The sequence below is a fragment of the Amblyomma mixtum genome, chromosome 3 (genome assembly GCF_055824585.1).
Source record: "Amblyomma mixtum isolate Tamu chromosome 3, ASM5582458v1, whole genome shotgun sequence".
Classification (NCBI taxonomy): Eukaryota; Metazoa; Arthropoda; class Arachnida; order Ixodida; family Ixodidae; genus Amblyomma; species Amblyomma mixtum.
This window is the reverse complement of record NC_143014.1, coordinates 71,500,272-71,519,578: the sequence shown is the minus strand read 5'-3', so window position 1 is coordinate 71,519,578 and position 19,307 is coordinate 71,500,272. Positions and strand designations below refer to the sequence as shown.

Sequence of the window (19,307 nt, the reverse complement as noted above, 5' to 3'; positions counted from 1 at the left end):
CAGCCGGCAAGAGAGCGAACTGCAAAAACTGCTGACGGACGTCTTCAAATTTGTTCCGCCGCAAAGCAAGAATTTATATTACCGACTCTTATGTCATAATGGCTCGCTCCAGCCATCTACGGTGTTCCGAAGATACACAAGCCCGACGTGCCTCTACGGCCAATAGTAGACTTCACCCGGTCCCCCCTGCATAGGCTGTCTCGGTACCTGCACAGCATCCTGCGCCCCCTGGTTGGTACAATGGAGACGTATGTGAAGGACTCCAGTCACTTCGTCAGGATGTTACAGGACGTCGACATCCAAGAAGACGACATCATGGTGTCTTTTGACGTCAAATCTATGTTCACCTGTGTGCCAATTGACTTCGCTGTCCAGTGCTGTAAAGGCGTCCTTGAAAACGACGAGACCCTTGCCAACCGCACTCCGTTTGAAGCTGTGGACCTATGCCACCTTTTGAAATTTTGCCTGCAGAGCACTTATTTCGTTTTTAATGACGAGTTCTACAGGCAGGTGTTTGGAACCGCCATGGGCGCTTCAATTTCGGTTACTTGCGCCAACCTTGCCTTGGAAACCATCGAGGCCCTCGCCCTTGCTTCATTCCCTCGTCGCCCAAAAATATTTTTGCGCTATGTAGACGACTGTTTTTGCGTGTTGAACCAGGAAGACGCGCCTGCACTACTACATCATCTGAACTCCGTCCAGCCAACCATCCAGTTTACCATGGAAGAGGAGAGTTCCGGTCGCATTGCCTTTCTCGATGTTCTAGTGCAGCGCACAACGAACGGCCTCGTAACGTCGGTCTACCAGAAAGCCACACATACAGGCCAATACTTGAACTTTGCCTCTGCGCATCCGATTGGACATAAGCGCTCCGTGGCGTCAGCGCTCTTCACACGAGCGCAACGCCTATGCTCATCCTCACAAGCAAGAAGGAAAGAAGAAAAAAGGATAAGGTTTATTGGTTTATTGGGGTTTAACGTCCCGAAGCAACTTAGGCTATGAGGGACGCCGTAGTGAAGGGCTCCGGAAATTTCGACCACCTGGGGTTCTTTAACGTGCACTGACATCGCGCAGTACACGGGCCTCTAGAATTTCGCCTCCATCGAAATTCAGCCGCCGCGGCCGGGATCGAACCCGCATCTTTCGGGTCAGCAGCCGAGCGCCGTAACCACTGAGCCACCGCGGCGGGGAAAAAAGAATAACTCTCCGCTCTTTCTTCGGTGCCGTGGGTGGATTTGAACATCGGCGTTGCTGCGAGTTTAGGATTTGCCTTGGGTAGCCATTTCTGGAGAGTTATTCTTTTTTTGAAAAAAAAGGATAAAAGAATAACTCTCCAGAAATGGCTACCCAAGACAAATCCTAAACTCGCAGCAACGCCGATGTTCAAATCCACCCACGGCACCGAAGAAAGAGCGGAAGCGAGCCGTCATTCCCTACACGGTTGGTGTAAGCGAAACAGTGGCAAGAATTTTCAGTGATTACGATGTTCAAATCTGTCACGTGCCTACAAACAAGCTCAGACAGCAACTTGTGAGTGAAAGACAAGCTGGAAAGCACTAGATACCCCGGGGTTGTATACAAGATCCCTTGCCAGGATTGTGACGCAGCCTACATCGGCAAAACGGGGGATTACAGGAGACGGCTCAGGGAGCATAAAAATGACGTTGCCAAGGGGTGCACCGAGGAAAACGCCTTGGCAGATCACCATAAAAGCACCGGCCACATTATCGCCTGGGACGCAGCAGTATCATATCCACCGAGAAATCATTATCATCACGCTTACTCCTAGGGTCATTCCATACCCAATCAACTCCGCCAACACTTAATCAGACACGTGGGCCCTTGCCTGCAGCATACGCATGCTCATTACAGCGACCTTCATCTGTATAAACACGGCCGATCCGTTTTTTCGTTTTCATATGTGAACAAGGGATCCGTAGGGGTCCCGAAACGTCATTTGTTTTTTACCCTGTTCTTGAATTTCTTGGCGAGTGTTAGGTTTTTCACAATGATGCCATCTCCTCGCCAGACGAGTTTTCGTCGAACTCTGGACAGCGATAAGAAAGTAGTGATGATGAATAAACCACCCGCAGGTACTTGTGCTCCTTTCAAATTTTTGCTTGCAGTCTCCATTTCTTTTTCTGCACCCTGAACTATGGTCTCCCTCAGAGTTCTACTGTAATAATTTTTTTTTTTTACGAGCACAAAGTCCCCCCCCCCCCCCCCCCTCGGATTATATTCGTTGTCGCATTATTTACATGTAAATACGGTATTACTTGGACAATTTTTTCCACACATTGCCAACCAAATTGAATCATTGCATTACCTAATGACCCAGCACTGCTATCGCGGCTACACTTAGCATGATGATTTCGAGCACATTCAACAGCTTCTCTTTCACTGGTTGAAGCATAGGCACTGCAGCTAGCACACCGCCACAATGTGCCCAAAAGCTTGCATGCCTTGTGACACATGCTGTTCTTGTATTTTGCACTTAGCACTGTACTCATCGAACCTCTAACCCTCTCCCTACCATTTTTTTTTTTCAATGCTGGAAGTGAGCTGCTGCACACAAAGAGTTGGACAAGCACTTTTGTGGGCACAAAACAGACATGCCAAGCATTGCCTTAATAGGAGAGCGTTGGCACACCACATGACGCAGCAAAGAAGCAAAAACTATCATCAACTCAACAACAGCAGGCACACACTACACCAGTCTTTGCATACAAAACAGAATTCCTGACATAAAAGGAACCTAAACTCCACACCCCAACCTTCCCAGTGTTCAACATCTTGAACAACATACTGCCAGCATGATATAACTGGCTTATGGCTGACAACAACAGTTTATGGCCAAAGCCTAAAATGACAATGTTTTATTTCATCCTGGAATGTACTTGTGTACTAACAGAAAACATAAGCAAACCACATGAAGGTGATTAAGCATATAGCAGATAAAGGGGCTCTGAAATGATTTATATGGGCATATTCTAGTGCAACAGATCTCTGGGGGGAGTCTATGTGGTTATTCAAGTCAAATTTGAAAGCTATGCGTGGACCCTATCATTTAGAAATAATTTTAGGGTCCACACATAGCATAGCAATGATAGCACCCTATCATTTAGAAATAATTTTAGCCGCCGCGGTGGCTCAGTGGTTATGGTGCTCAGCTGCTGACCCGAAAGACGCGGGTTCGATCCCGGCCGCGGCGGCTAGAATTTCTTTGGAGGAGAAATTCTAGAGGCCCGTGTACTGTGCGATGTCAGTGCACGTTAAAGAACCCCAGGTGGTCGAAATTTCCGGAGCCCTCCACTAAGGCGTCTCTCATAGCCTTAGTCACTTTGGGACGTAAACCCCATAAACCAAACCAAACCAGAAATAATTTTAATAAAATTGCTACTCGCAGTAGCTCGCAATCGATTAGGGCGACACACCTCACAGTGCATCCCCTACCCCGATGACATCAGTGGGCAGACGGGGTGAGCTTGAAGGCTTGCCCTTCTGCCCACTGACGTCATAGGGAGTGCGCAGTGAGGTGCGTCACCCTAAACGATTGCGAGCTACTGCGACAGCGATTTTTAAAAATTATTTCTAAATAATAGGGTCCACACACAGCTTTCAAATTTGACTCGAATACCCACAAAAACCACCTGTACAGATCTGTTGCCCAATAGGCCCCCACCGAAATCATTTCAGGGTCCCTTTCACATTCAACCCATCGTTCAACCTGTGGCAAGAAGACTTGGCTTCGTCCGGAAAAAGTCAAAAACAAACACAAAGGCTGAAGAACAACAAAGCTTACCATAACCGCCAGCTTCAAGGCAGTGACCAACTCCTTGTGCCGTTTGCCAGCCAGGTGCTGTACAACAGTAATAAAAAAAAAAACATCGAAATAAGCCAAGAGTTACGTTAACTGAAGGACATTAACACATGATTCCGGTTGATACGAATTTTGGGATGATATGAATTCATAAAATGCCCTGGCCAGAGTGCACTTTGTGCAATGGGCAGAAATTCAGATGATACGAACGTGCGAGCCGCGACCGCATCCTCAAGCACCAAGTACTTGCTACCTGTACATCTCCGATGTTGCGATCGCCAGTCACGCGGTGGAGTAGCAAGTGGCGGCACGCAGCCTTAAGTCCCTGACACCACATCACCAGTCATACAATATGCTCCACAAACAGTGAGCAGCGGCACGCAGCTGTAGGTTAAAGTAAACCCTGTCAGCCGGAAACAGGTTTGCATAAATTCTGCGTATTAATTTTGTTAGTTTTGGATGATAGGAATAATTTTCGTGACCCTGCGAGATTCATATGATTGAGATTATACTGTATGTATGGTTCAACCTGGATATAACGAACCTTCATAAAGCGAATTCCTCTACATTAGATAGTTTAGGGCGCAGCTCTTAAGAGCATGTTCTTGCGATAAGCGACGTCACCACTGTCCCTCGGCGTAACCAAGCAAATAAGGAGCACAGCGGTGGATGAAAGGGAACGAACGCAAACACAGTGAAGGATGAAAGACGGCGATAGCGTGAAGACGGGCTCCACGGCAGCGACCTGCTAAGAGACGCCAGAGTAGTATGTGCCGTGCAGCAGGGGCATCTGAAGCATTTCTTAAATGCCTTTGAGGGACTAGCCTAGATAAGTTATCGAGAGAACATCATCTTTCCACCACTTAATCTATTCATCTGTTGGCATCAACAATCATCCAGAAATTTCAAGCCAAACCCTTGGCCAGACTCACTTCTACGGTAGCCAATAAAATTATCTCTCTTGAGACCATGAAAAAACTAGAAAAAAATTCACTTTCAAGCAGCTGTGAAATCTGCATTGACCCTTCTTTGCTCATCACTGCACTTTTACTACCTTTTCTTTCTCAGCGAATCGCGCCACCTTCTTTCTATTTTTATAGCCAGCTTTACTTTTTTTTTTTTCATGTGCGCCGCGCGCTTTGCCTCACGGCCCCAAGGCCTTCAAAAAGTTGGCTTCTCCTTGTGCTCTTCAGCTTAGTGGTGAAGCCATTTAAACAAAAAAAAATGCCGTTTTATCATCTCTCAGCTTTGGCCTACCGATCCTAGACTTCGTGCGTGCTGCGATGTCATCATTCTGCAGAAAGTATGCACCCACGGCCAGACACTCTATACTATAGCCGTTTCTTGTAAAAAACGTCGTTACTATAAGCGAAAAAAAAAAAAAAAGAACAGTTGTCTATGGAAGGCGAAATGGGACCGCAGTTTCACTTTACTATATCCAAGTTCACTATGGGGGTTCTACTGTATTAAATTCAGATCAATGTGTGGGCTGTATTTGTGCAGGAGCAGATGATTTAACGGCATGTAAATTTTGAGCACCTGGCTCTCGTAGTACTTTGGTACCTCAACATCTAGGACATATAGAGAAGTCATATTGCCACGTATCATTGTAGTGTTTGTTCGTTCACGCTCAAGGCTGCAGGAAAGGGTTGTTATCACTTTTGTTCGTGACGCGAGAAGCGACCAGACTAATCTTGCACAACTTGACGTATAACCTCCCGCAGGTCATTGCTGTTAGCGGTGTCCAGGCAGCTTGCTGAGAAAACGCGCTGCTGGCGGTCATACTGGCGGACTCGGGCATCAAGAGTTTTTTCCATCGTGGATGCCTCTTCTACAAATTCCGCGACAGTTTTCGGTGGGTTGCAGACGAGGCCGGCAAAGAGCTGCTCTTTAACTCCTCGCATGAACAGCTTTACTTCTTCTTCTTCCTTCATGTTTGCGTCGGCACGCTGGAAGAGACGCTTCATTTCCTCAGTGTACACAGCAACGGTCTCGTTTGGGTGTTGTATGCGAGACTGTAGCAGCTGCTGGGCTCTCTCCTTTCGCACGACGTTCGTGAAGGTCTTTAGAAGCTGCTCCTTGAAGGTTTCCCAGTTCGTGAGGTTAGCTTCCTCATTCTCAAACCAGACTTTTGCTGGTCCCTCCAAGGTGAAGAACACGTACCTAAGTTTCGTGGCATCGTTCCAGTTGTTGAAGATAGCCACACGGTCGAACTGCTCCAGCCATTCTTCAGGGTCGGCGCCAGGCGAAGCGTCGAAGGTTGGTGGCACCCGGGGCTGCTGAAGAACGATTGGAGTCATCGTCTGGGGCAAGCTCATGGTAGACGTTGCTGCTGGCTTTCGCTTCCGGGTAGGGTCCGGCAGAATCCCGAACTCAGGTTCGTCCCCTTGCAGGCGTCAGCTTGCGCGGTGGACTGGACTCAGGTCCTGCGGTAGATGACTCAAAGGGCTGGCGTCACGACTTGTAGGGGGTGTCCGGAACATGGCAGGCTACCCAGCACCTCCACCAGATGTCACATAGTGACGGCAGTCCAGTGGTCAGGAAGACACCAGCCAGTCTTGGAAACGAAGCTCTTTATTTGGGCTGACTTGCGCCCGCAAAATAACTGAATCACTCGGCGGCGGCGTAAGCAACAAACGTGCTCGTCGGTCGTCGAACTACGAATGTCCGCCGCTCGCGGCATCGCTCAATTTAAAGGCGGCAAGGAAACTTCCAGATAACAGGACAAGATCATCTACAGTAATCTAGAAAAACCTAGATGCAGCCTTTCATGGCTGCGATCAATCGAGATTAGTCTGGTCGCTTCTCGCGTCACGAACAAAAGTGATAACGACCCTTTCCAGCAGCCTTGAGCGTGAACGAACAAACACTACAATGATACGTGGCAATATTGCAGCGCCTGCAGCAGCAGCCGCTGGGCGGCTGCTCTTTGCGGGTCTCGTGCGCTGAAAGTAAGAAGCTGAAGTTCCCCTCCAGCTCGGTGCTCTTGGCTGGCGTCTCGGCTTGCATGCCCGTAGAAGCCTTGTGTTGTGTTCCAAACGGCTACATGACAATATTGTTTACTAAGGGAAGCTGAAGGCACAGTGTGTACAATAATAACTGTTCAAGTACACTTCAAAAATTTATAATTTTGCAAAGTTTAACAATGCATCATGTTCACACCTTGAATATTGCAATTCTAAGTGCTGTAAAATTACTAATCAGGGTAAAATGAAAAAAAAACGGCTCTAATTATTGCACTCCTTACTCACAATAATGTATAGCCATGTATAAAAAATTATTTTTTATTGAGCAGTTTTTTTTTGCACTGAGATACTAATGAAAGGCTAATTAAAATTATCTTAGGGACTAAGTAATTTATGGAAAAAGTAATTTCACATTTGAAATCAGTGTAAAAATCTCAGCAAGACGATACAATTTCATTAGGATTTGACTAAAAATAAAGAAGATAGGTCTAAGACCAGTGTCCCCCTTTAACGTACCATCAGGGTGCCAAAAAATATTGAAGAACATACAAATTTAAAGTAAATCTATTGCTAACAAGAAGTGTGCCCTATTGAGGAAGATGGTAACAAAATATCAAAGCCAATGTGGGCAATACAGTACACTGTGGTTGTTCATGCCGCAAGCGCTCACGTTTGACGCTTTCATTGCTCAAAAGAGAAAGGTGATTAATGTGGCCCATAGTAAACTCAAGCACGTCGCATCACTTTCTAGTGGTTGTGTTTAATAATAGAGCGGGAAAAAAAATGCAAACGTAGTCACGCTCGCAGGTGCCTAAGTTTGCGGCTCCCAGGTGCCAGCGAATACATCGGGCCGGCGAGAGCACGATGGTCTTCAAAGTGTGCCGTGTGCAGCGCACACGCTGGTGGGAGAGGATAATTGAGGGGGAAAGTGCAGGAATGGAGGAGAGTGTCGCTACTTTCAAGATCAAGGGGCTTTATGCGCTCCCGCAAGCGCGTCCCGGTTCGAGATGGCTCGAGCCCTTTCGAGAGGAAGACGCAGCTTGACGTGAGCTGCGCTGCCTGTGGCACCCACTCCCTTTCTTAACGCTGCTGCCCGCTCCTCGAAATTTCGTGCTTGCTGTGTGCGCTGCCCAAGCCGAAATCCAGAGCCGCCTCCATTCAGCACTGCGTGTTCTGAACACAGCCGCCTAAGGTTCAAGTACCATAGCAGCTGCACTCTAAAATCGCATTACCGAAAAGCGTAATAGTCGGCTAATGCTTTCCAATCCCCTGACACTACCCCCATGGAAACGGGAATTTGTGAATGCCATACAATCAAGGCCTTGCAGCAGTTCAATGTGGTATAACCCGCTTGCTACTGAATGGCTAGTGCAGTGCTACTCTAAATTAAGCCAAACCAAGAAAAAGTTTCACATCACTTAACAATAACTAATGAGCGGCAACGAGAGCAATGTTCAAGAGTGCATCAAGTGAACCCAGCTGACACACTTCAGTAACGTACCATATATATTTGCGTAATGAACCCACTCGCATAATGAACCCCCCCACTACTTTTCGCCTCGAAAAATGAGATTTTTTTTTTTCTCACGTAAAAGCTGTGTGCTTATCTTCAGGGCCATATTGGAGCATGCTCGCGTTATCTTGGCGCGATTGGCCCGGCACTGCTGACAATAACACAATAATAAAGTCGACAGATCGCGACACGATGCAGCTAGCTTCTTTTAAAGCGAGATACGCCGGCGGGGTAGCTCAGTATTCTGGAGCCCTTCACTACGGCTCTTCTTTCCTTCGCTCACAGCGCAGCTCAGGTGACCTCCTAGTGAGAGTGGCAATTGCCGCATCTTTCCTTTACCATAACCACATGATTATTATCGTCTAATGTGAGAGAAACGCCGGAGACACGAGTGGAGGTGACGCGGAAACGAAACTTGCCAACCGCGCACTTTTGCCGAGGATGATGATGATCTTAAAGGATCTGGTTGCTCAGCGCCATCTGTCAAATGCAAAACAAAACCTTGCTCATAGCGCCGTTTGTGCGCAGCGGCAGTAAAACGAAGTAAAGACAACGCATTTGGACGTCAGTCACCCGCCATATTGCTGGAGCTGAGCAAGCTGCGAACAGACATCGCCGTAATTCTGGGTGGCCTAACCTCAGTGCTGCAACCACTTGATGTCTCTGTCAACAAACCATTTAAGGACAACGTGCGGCGGCTGTACACTGAGTGGATGGCAGCGGGCAACCACGACCTGACACCGACTGGCAAGATACGAAGGCCAACCATCGACGTGCTTTGCCGATGGATTTTGGAAGCGTGATATTTAATTACCCCCGAGGTGATCGTCCGCAGCTTCAAGAAAACTGGCATCTCAAACTGCTTGGACGGCACAGAAGACGACGCGTTGTGGGACAATGATGATGACGACGACGAAGTTACGAGCGACGCGAGCGAAAGCTTCGACTCGGAGAGCAAGGCCGAGTGATAATGCGAGACCGAGCCAAGCAGTGTGTGAAATAGATTTTTTTATTCAAACTGCATCCGTGGTTTTTCTATAGAGGTAAGGCTGCGATTGCATTTTTTATCGATGTTGTGATATGAAATTTAATCGCCCGAAAAATTTCGAAAAAAATTTCTCCTGCATAATGAACCCCCCCCCAACTTGAAGTCAATTTTTCGGGAAAAAAAGTGGGTTCATTACGCGAGTATATACGGTATGTTGCTGGGCAAATTGGTTTTGCATTTTTGAGAAAAAAAAAACAAAAAACATGGCGCTACAAGTACATGCACAAAAAGACGAGGAGACGAAGGACAGGCGCCTGTCCTTTGTCTTTTTGTGCGTGCACTTGTAGCGCCATGTCTTTTTCAAAAATGACACAGCAGATTGCACTTTTGTGCCAGTGGTGACACAGATTTTGGTTTGCACAGTACGAGTGCAATGGGCACTCATGGCAGTACAATTGCTATAGGGAAGGTATGCAACCTTTCTCCCTCTTCAAACTCATTCCTGGCAGTCTCTTACTGCAATGAAGGCTTACCAAGCAAGCACTGTGTGAGCCAAGGCCGAGCGGCCGAGCTCACCCAGTGGAAGGCCGCTAGCATGTGGAAGTACTGCGAAGGGCATGCCAGAAAACAAGTTCTCTATGTGTACTGTACATGTGTCGAGCTCGAGTGCATGCGTGCATGTCCAGTAGGTGTGTTAATTTATGGTAAAGGCATTACGATGCCCAGCTGTTGTGCGCTTGGGTGACAGTCGCGCACAGTTTACGTGATGGGTGCCACTTTCCACGCCTTCATTTGCCAACAGGATCGAATTCCGCATGTATTTTGTGAGCGTTGTACACTTTGGTCAGCCCGAGTTTCGCTGCAGTTGAATAAAAACTTTAGTTGGTAAAATCTGCTCAACCGTACCTGTCTGTCTCTACCTACTTGTGTCTGTTTTCTCGCCATTCTAATCAGCACAATACTAGAATAATGAAGTGTTAACTACGTCAATTGTAAGCATTTCCGAACCAAAGGAATCTCTGGTTCATTTAACATCTGTTGAAAGCAACGTTAATAAGGGAGTAATTACTCATTGGCATCCACCCAAGCGCAGCCATACGGCTACAAAGGAAAGCTAACAGCTTTCTCAGAAACTTCATAGTTAAAGAAAAATTCGTCCTGGTCCGGGGTTCGAACCCGGGACCACCGCTTCACCGGAGCAGTCGCTCTACCAGTTGAGCTAACCGGGACGGCAAGCTTATGGTAGGGCGAGAGCGAATTGATCAATAACTTGAAGTGGGAACAGTGTTCGTCAAATGTTTAGGGGAATCCCCCAAGGTGGAGTAGATTTGTAATAAGGGAGTAATTACTCATTGGCATCCACCATGACGCAGCCATACAGCTACAAAGGAAAGCTAACAGCTTTCTCAGCTTGCCGTCCCGGTTAGCTCAACTGGTAGAGCGACTGCTCCGGTGAAGCGGTGGTCCCGGGTTCGAACCTCAGACCAGGACGAATTTTTCTTTAACTACGAAGTTTCCGAGAAAGCTGTTAGCTTTCCTTTGTAGCCGTATGGCTGCGCTCGGGTGGATGCCAATGAGTAATTACTCCTTTATTACAAATCTACTCCACCTTGGGGGATTCCCCTAAACATTTGACCAAAGCAAAGTTAGCTGCCAAACTTCAGGCAGATTAACTGCTGGCCTTGTAGCTGACCTAAGGATGGCTACTAGAGCTAATAAAAGTGACAATGCCGTCTCACCTGCATGAGCTGGTGCGCAGAACTCAATGTTATGCTGCAGACGTCACACGCAGGCCTTTCTGGTGGAATGGAATCTGCAAAAGTAAAAAGATGGCATAATGACTCCTAATCCTGAAGATACAACCAGCAAATGCCAATTTTTAGCCTGCCCCACTTTTAGCTGCACACAATCCGTGTGGATTGGGCACAGGGTAAGCCTGACAAAAGTAACTCACTATGCAGAAGGAACACATCATGAGTGGCAAGATCAAGGTTATCTTTTTCAAACTCTGCTCTAAATTGCTATGCTCAAACACTGTTAAGCAGAAAGAAAGGAATACTGTGGAGCTTGCTAAACAACTCTGCCACATCAATGCTAAGACCAGCGTTTTCATCAAAAGGGCTGCATACTCTCTAAATCAGTATCCGCATATACAGGTGTGCTCAAGTAGTGCACATGAACACGAGAAATCATGCAATAACAATTTACATCACAGAACCTTGTCTTGGCGGTAATTTCAACCCATTTCAGCCTTTTCCAGTTAGCGAGTCCCAACAGGAGAAAGAGAGAAAGCAAAAAAAAAAAAACCTTTAGCCATTCCTAGTCAGTCAGGCTACACAACAAATCTGTGCAAGTGCCACAGCTGTGAAAGTCTCTCTTCATCCCTCCATTTACCACTGCATATCCATAGAACAGGTATTCTTAAATGCTACAGAGGCCTTTCTAAACTACACCATTTAAGAACTGTGCGCTAGTCTTTCAAAGTAACATCCAACTCAAGCAGGAGTAAAACATGCCTTTCAACTCAAGAACTTAGAATTGCATATTCCTTTGTGACTAGCCTAACGAGCAGTGTTTTCAGTCATCCACTTCCAAAACAACTACAGTAGAATCTCAGTAATACAAATCTCACAATGTCGTGAAAAAATTCATACCATCTGAAATGATGTATCATCCAAACGAACGAAATTCGTATGCACAAGCATACAAAATACATTAATGCAGATCTGTTTATAGCTGACGGGATTTATTCACAGCTGTGCGGCCACAGCTCAGTACTCTCGGTGCATACAGCGTGACTGGCAATCGTGATGTCTGCGATGCGCGCGTCACACACCATCACTCACTGCTCGTGGTGCGTACCGCATGGTTAGAGACCGCAGCATTGGTGATGTAAGGGCAGCACTTCGTGCTCGAGAGTGCGGTCGCGGCTCGCGCGTTCGTATCATCTGTAGTGGTACAGGATGGAGTTGGGAACACTCGGAATTCCGCACTATGTGCACAATGCACTCCGGCCAGGGAATTTTAAAAATTCATATAATCCCAAAACTCTTACCAACCGTGATTTTACTGTATAGTCGAGGCCGGACATATCGAACCCGGATAATTTGAATTACTGGCTATATCAAAGACCCAGATATTCCCTTCAAAATCCCATATAAAAGTATAGAAAAGTCAAACAATACATCGAACTCAAAATTCGTCAGTCATATGATATATCGAACGCTGTGCCACACTCCTACAAGTGGAGCTTCAATCTCTCTTCGTACGCAGAGACGTGTCGGCTGCACAGAGTTGGGCCCCTGCTGGCAGTGCTAGCGTTATGAAACCGCGTGACGAGGTGAGTGTGGGGTGTACTTGAGGTTGCCCTTCGATCCCTCGTACTCATTTTCCGTGCCACATCGCTGTCATGAGGTGAAGCAAACTAACTAAAAGCTTAACGGCAACCCTCGCTTGGTATGCTTTGCTGCTGAATGTGTCACGGAAGCCAAATGCACCTCAATTTTAATGAGCGATTATTCTATTTACTGTTTACTGGTAACAACAGGATTAGACATCTCACAGTAGGCAGTAGCTAGTTCCAAAGCACCATCCGCTGCGGCTCTTCAATGCAAACCAGGTTAGGCTTAGCAGCGCCTTGCAACCTCTATATTGCCAGCACACGGGCGGGCAATATCGCAGCAAGAAGTGCACCACCAGTGTGGGTGCAATGAACTCTTGCTCCTAAGTTACAGATAAGCTTATCTATTACCATCTTTTATATACCAAATTATCAACATATCAAATTATCTCAAGATTCTCTCAGAGTTCGATATATCCAGATTCGATTGTACAGCGCCATGTTCTTACTAATGTAGCAGCTCAAAACAGCTGGAAAAGTAGTGCCACCAAACACATCAGCCGATACATTGCTTGAAAAGTTCAGTGCACATATATATTTGGACACCCACTTGGATCAGGAGGACCAGGAGTCTTGACAGCAGTCACTGCAGGTGCCTGCGGCTTGCGGTTCTTGCCAGGAAAGTCCATTGCTGAAGGGTCAAGGTTGAGGCTGGCACAACGTGTCTTGTGCTTGGCCCCACTGAGATGCATCTGCATCTGACTCCTGCTGACAGCTGACACATTGCACAGGTAACATGTGCTTGGCTGGAATTCAGCAGCTGCGCAAAAAAAAAAAAAAAAAAGAGCCCCACACTGAACTGCACTGACTCCAGACAATTATCCAGTATAAGAAAGATCTCTCAAGAAACTTTGGTTTCCCATGTTCTTGTGCTTGCACCTAATGGGTGCGTTGGCAAACCATCACTGTTGTCCAAGGCACATGAATGTACAAAACCTAGTGTGAACAAAACCCACGTCCACACTTGAACTGAACATATTAATGTATCACTAGGTCATGCATTCCAACACCATGAATAAAGGGCACTGACCACTGCCCATTTTCACATAAAATGTCACTAGTGTGCAATAAAATATACCATGCACAGGCCAAGAAATCAAGTACCGACAAAAACAGCCCCCATCATTAACCCTTTCCGGTCAGGTGTAGTTTCCCCACTGACTACTGCACCAGTGAATATTTTTTGGGCCTTCTAGACCCTCACAAAGAAAGGGAGTGCCACGACATCATTTGGTAGTAAACATTTACTGAAAGCATTTTTTTCAAGTTGTGCTAGGGCTTCAGCGGAACTTTTTTGAAATGTGGAACCTCTCGAAGCACTCTCCTGGGTGGAGTCCAGGCTTCCTCTCGCACATCTTGCAAAAGAATACAGTCTGCCTTCTACCTCCGTTTGTCATTCTATCGCTGTAGACAGCGCAGTCCTTGCTGCTGTGGCCTTCAAGCCTGCCTTCAGGTCATTAGACAACTTTCCATAAAACAGGCCTGCCGGAATGAAACTCATACCGCAAGTTTTCGACACCAATTCAAAGCCTCAAAACCACGTGATCAAAAAATATTTTTCCAGTGGTATCATGCTGTCATCACTTGAGAGAAAAGTTCAAGGACCACTTTGTAGGATACAACAAATCCAACCAGACTGCACGCCAATTTACCCCCAGAAATAGTAGGCAAAACGTTGTGTCCAGCCATGCCCGACAACTGACCGGACGGGTACTTTTCCGCTGTTGGGCGATGCCCGACAGATGACCGGAAAGGGTTAACCCTGGCGTGGGCTATTAATATAAAGGTCTACTAAAACATCTCAAACAGTCAATAGGACAGGTAGACAGAATGGGAAGGGCAGCCATGGCAGTAAAAACACACAAAACAAAAATAATGTTGTAAGATTCCTTTCTTTAGTTTAAAAAACAAACTCACTGCAAGAAGATAAAAAGTGAAATTGAATTCAAAAGAAAGCAACATATCTGATACAGCTATCGTGCTTTTCCAGTCATGGCTAGAAAAAAAAAAATGCCTCCAATCTTAATACCGTGGTATGGTGTGATATCTAGTATTTCAGACCCAAGGTTACACATGGGCAGTGAGAGATGCTGTGTGGAGAGCTCCACATTAATTTCCATCAACCAGGGGTTCACTGGTGCATCACACAGGAATTTTAAAAATTTTTGCCCTCATCAAAATATGGCCACTGTAGCTGGAATTCAATCCTGACACTTCGTGTTTGGCAGCAGAGCGCCTTAGCCACTGAGCCACCACAGCAAGTCCACCCCGAACACTAATCCCCTCTCTCAATGCAAGCATTACGACCACTTAGTCTGAGACAAGACAAAGGCTCCCGTACCAACAAAAACAGCCTGGCTGTCAGCCAAAGCAGCACACGGTGCAAAACACCCACCACAGCCCATAATGCTACCCAGTTTCCTTTGCCTACAGCACGGACATGAGGATGGTGAACATTAAAAAGCAAAGAAAGTTTCCATGCAAGCGGTATGTAGCGAGCTCTTACCAACTGCTTCCAGGCTGCCAAATTTTTCAAGCCTTTCCATCAGCTTGAGATGCTTGCGTCCCTTCAAATGCTCCTCCTCAGTTTCCTCAAACGTTTCCTGGCACATATCGCAGGTGTATGATGGCTCCTGAAATTATCAAAAACACAAGACCTCACCCCATCTCTTGCACCAATGCACGAGATTAAGACCATCAGATGTGGTCTCAAGGTCTGCCAAAGTACAGGGTACATTAAAATTCCACAATAGGTCCGACAAAGCTAGGAAACAGCAATATGCATACACTTTTGTTTTCAGCCGCATTGCTTTCCTCTGCTTGTGGATCTGCAAGCTCCTTTTTTATATCTTCAGAAGAAGCTTCAGTTTTCTCTGCAAGCTGCTTTTCTTCCTCTTTCACAGCTCCTGCCTCTGCACCAGCCGCTGCAATATCTTCATTCTTCGCTTCCTCATGGCTAGCTTGCAAGGGCCTGAAAAGAGAACATGTACAGTTAAGTTTAAGCTGCACAAAATGTCAGGTTAGAGAAAAATTAAAGGACGCTTAAGCTTCACCTTTAACAGTGGAACACGCCAGCGTGTTGCAGGTGGTGGTGTAAATGAATGCATTTTTCGTTTTTTTTTCAACTGTTTCAGTTAATTGATCAACTACACACTAAATTCTCTTAATTACCACCATCAAGCATTGGCTATTCATTCTGAGCATTTTGACACCTTCAAACCACCCTTTTCCAATTTTTTCATTTCTTTAATAAATTAATTACAATGATTTCATAAACTCGTCACCACCTATCACACACCAATCAATCATCAGTCACTAGAACCACAAATATCAAGATATGATTTTTCTTACGCAGCCCCCCCGATTATTTCCGATAAGCTGTGCCGACCACCACTACTACGCCGACGGCTTTCCAACCAAACGAGCTGTATACGCTGTCGCAGAAATAAGTACTCAACATGAGCCAACAAGCAGGGATACTGGACTACAGAACAAGACTGACCTCTTTTTTTTTTTTTGCCTGACAGAAAAAAAAAATCTCGGCAGTAAATAGCTTTGCTAAATGGGACTTCAGAATTGTGCACTCTGCAATGGCCACAAAGAAAATAATTCAAACAGTGGGATCAAGGTCAGTCCTATACCAACTTAAACCCCAGCAGCTAGAAATTTAAGGCATACTCCAAGACAACTTTCTTCGACAATGGAGCGGAAGCTACGCATCCAAAATACGCCCTCTCTTCCTGTGCAGCAGAATATAGTCTCTGTTTGTAGCTGTTAGTTTTCTTTTAAAGCATTATATTGTCAATATTCATTATTTCAGGCATACTCCTAATACAACTGCCAACTAACAACATTATAAAGTCAAGAAAGAAGTTTTCTCGACTACAACTAATCTGCTCGACCCGTCTTGCAACAAGAAACTTCCACAAATGGTGCCAGCTAAACAGTGACGGACTGAAGCTACCACAGAAAGAGCAACATGCCAGGTGGCCAGGTGCACCATCGTGCAGCCAAATTATTTGACAGAAAGACACAGTTAAGGGCACTCCGCCCTTGTAGCCTTCCCTTCATTGCCAAGAAAAGCTGTCACCAAATGTAGCTCAATATAGAATGAGGTAGTATTGTTGAAAAGAGTAACAGTTGCAATTTTGGACCCCAATTTTGACCGATACACTTTTTTATGCCCCACACATCTTTTTCTTCTCAAAGAAACAATTAGTCCATAAAAAAACAATCACATATACATTAACGATATCAATCAGAGCACTGAAAGCGATCTACGTCCATGCATTCACACTAGAAAAAACTTTAGAAATTGCAGCACAGTAATACCTTCAAACGGTCGCATGAGCGTAGACTAAGAAAAAAAAAACTCAATATCATCATCAGCCTTATCACACCCACTGCAGGGCAAAGACCTCTCCCACATCTCTCCAATCAGCCGTCCTGTGCCAGCTGTGGCCACCCTATCCGTGCAAATTTCTTCATCTCATCCACCCACCTAACTTTCTGCCACCCCCCGATACACTTGCCTTCTCTTGGAATCCACCTATTACCCTTAATGACCATCAGGCCTTCACTTCACGTGCCCTGAAATTCAGAACTCTCTAGAAGACTGTCTGGACTCAGTTGCGAAGAATTAGGTTGTTCCCAATAATTAATCCCAGAAATTTAACCTGGTCATCACCCGACACAAGAGGAGGAGGCCCGTGCCATGATAAATCTTGCTCAAGCACCACTTGCTTCCTTTTGCCTTTGCCTGTTTTTCATTCAGCTACAAAATGCTAAAACATACAAAACAGATCAACACAGAGACTGATAATCAACCCAAAGCCATAGTTCTTAAACTTGCAACCTGTGTGAATGCCAGACCAAACGTATATAACAACACGAATTAAGGCATCTTTCTGATCTATTTATTTTTGGCAATGCCTATTCTGCCGGCCGCTAGGAGCATTACCAGGAAAATTCTCCCAGCACTAGCATCCAGCAGCTACTCTAAGCGACTTGAGAGCACGCGTACTCGCGCGTGCGTTCGCGCACCTGAGTCCCATGATCAGTTTGTTTTTAATTAAATTTTTATATGTTATGGGCAAATGTTTTACACAAAGGAATGAATCTTAGTTTTGCAAGAAATGCTGTAGTTTTCTTGTGGAGAAACCGAATATTACAAGAGGTGGAAAACACCACTTTTGCAATTCTGCAAAATCATAAGACTGCTGTTGTTTCACAGTTCAAAACAATATAATGCACCACTTCATTGTTGCTTACGACTTATCGAATATAAAAATCCTTGCAGGAAAGTTCTAAAGAAAACCAGCAATGATGTTTTTTTAAAAAAACGAACTGAAGTTGGCCATTTCCTCAATTTTCGAATTAAAAAAAATTTGAACAACCAACAAAGAAAAAATTAGGGCAACACTAAACTCCACCTTCAAGGGTATGACGCGATAGCCTTAATGGGTGCCATCAGACTCCACTTGATCTCGTTAGCATATAACCCGATCACGTGCTCAACTAATGTTACCAGATCATGAGACACAAGACGTACACTCGCCCTTCACCGACATGCACTTTGTTACTCGCTTAATACTACTCCCTTCATTAGTGACTCTCTCACACACACACTCACTAGCATACAACTGCAAGTCATCACGTTATGCGAGAAACCACACGACATATATTAAATCTTTGCTGTAGCTAAGCCACACGAATGTGCCTGCGTGGCCTAGAGGTAGCACATGACTCACAATCCAAAGCTCAGGGGTTCAATTCTCCAATAATTGCCCCAATTTTCTTTTCAGCAAAACTGACTTGATTGTTGTTATACACTTACATGCCGTAATGACGTTTGATATAACACGACCTTGCGATCGCAATTTATGTGCAGTTTTATACACTTTTTGCCTTAGTTTTGCCAGTGCAGTGCGTGCCTGCTGCACTTCTGTCTCAGTTTTGCAAAAGTGCCTGTCTAGTGCAGCATTAGTTCTTGGCCGGCTTGCACTCTCGGAAATGGAAGGCAGCTGTGGTGCAGCAACATGGCGGCCCACACGTGTAGGTCGGAGAAGAATTGACCCTAGTTTAAATGAAATGGTGACTATTCGTTCTTGAAAGCAGGAGGTGGGTAACTTCATGGCATGAGAATTGTAAACATAAGCGGTCGAGTCCCATGAGCAGTATTTCAGCAACTATTCGTAAATCACCTATGCATGTACACCCACCGTCAAAAGTATACGGCCCAAGGGGTTTGCTTCTGAGGCCTGCTGCATGCCTCGTTATGCATCCTCAGCTACCGTAACCTCTCAAAAGGTTTGGTTTGGTTTTGGTTTATGAGGTTTAACGTCCCAAAGCGACTCAGGCTATGAGAGACGCCGTAGTGAAGGGCTCCGGAAATTTCGACCACCTGGGGTTCTTTAACGTGCACTGACATCGCACAGTACACGGGCCTCTAGAATTTCTCCTCCAAAGAAATTCTAGCCGCCGCGGCCGGGATCAAAAGACGAATGTATTTGTCCTCAAATGTCCTCAATCCTCCCAAGCTGTGGACTGCTAGATGTGCTAGGGAGCCCGGCTAAACAGCTTAGAAGCAAAACCAACGACTTTTTTTTTAGTAAAACGAC

At 45.8% G+C, this 19,307-nt stretch overlaps 1 protein-coding gene across 1 annotated transcript in view; it reads right to left on the bottom strand.

The window, feature by feature from the left end:
- LOC149350548 (uncharacterized) overlaps positions 1-19,307 on the bottom strand; it is an 83,177-nt gene that overhangs the window by 51,671 nt on the left and 12,199 nt on the right. Inside the window, exons 3-7 of the mRNA XM_089579605.1 lie at positions 15,475-15,658; positions 15,194-15,320; positions 13,238-13,447; positions 11,027-11,100; positions 3,803-3,859 (exon numbers count right to left, since the gene is read on the bottom strand). Of these exons, the coding sequence (XP_089435731.1) occupies positions 3,803-3,859; positions 11,027-11,100; positions 13,238-13,447; positions 15,194-15,320; positions 15,475-15,658 (652 nt within the window). The remainder of the gene's footprint in view (positions 1-3,802; positions 3,860-11,026; positions 11,101-13,237; positions 13,448-15,193; positions 15,321-15,474; positions 15,659-19,307) is intronic.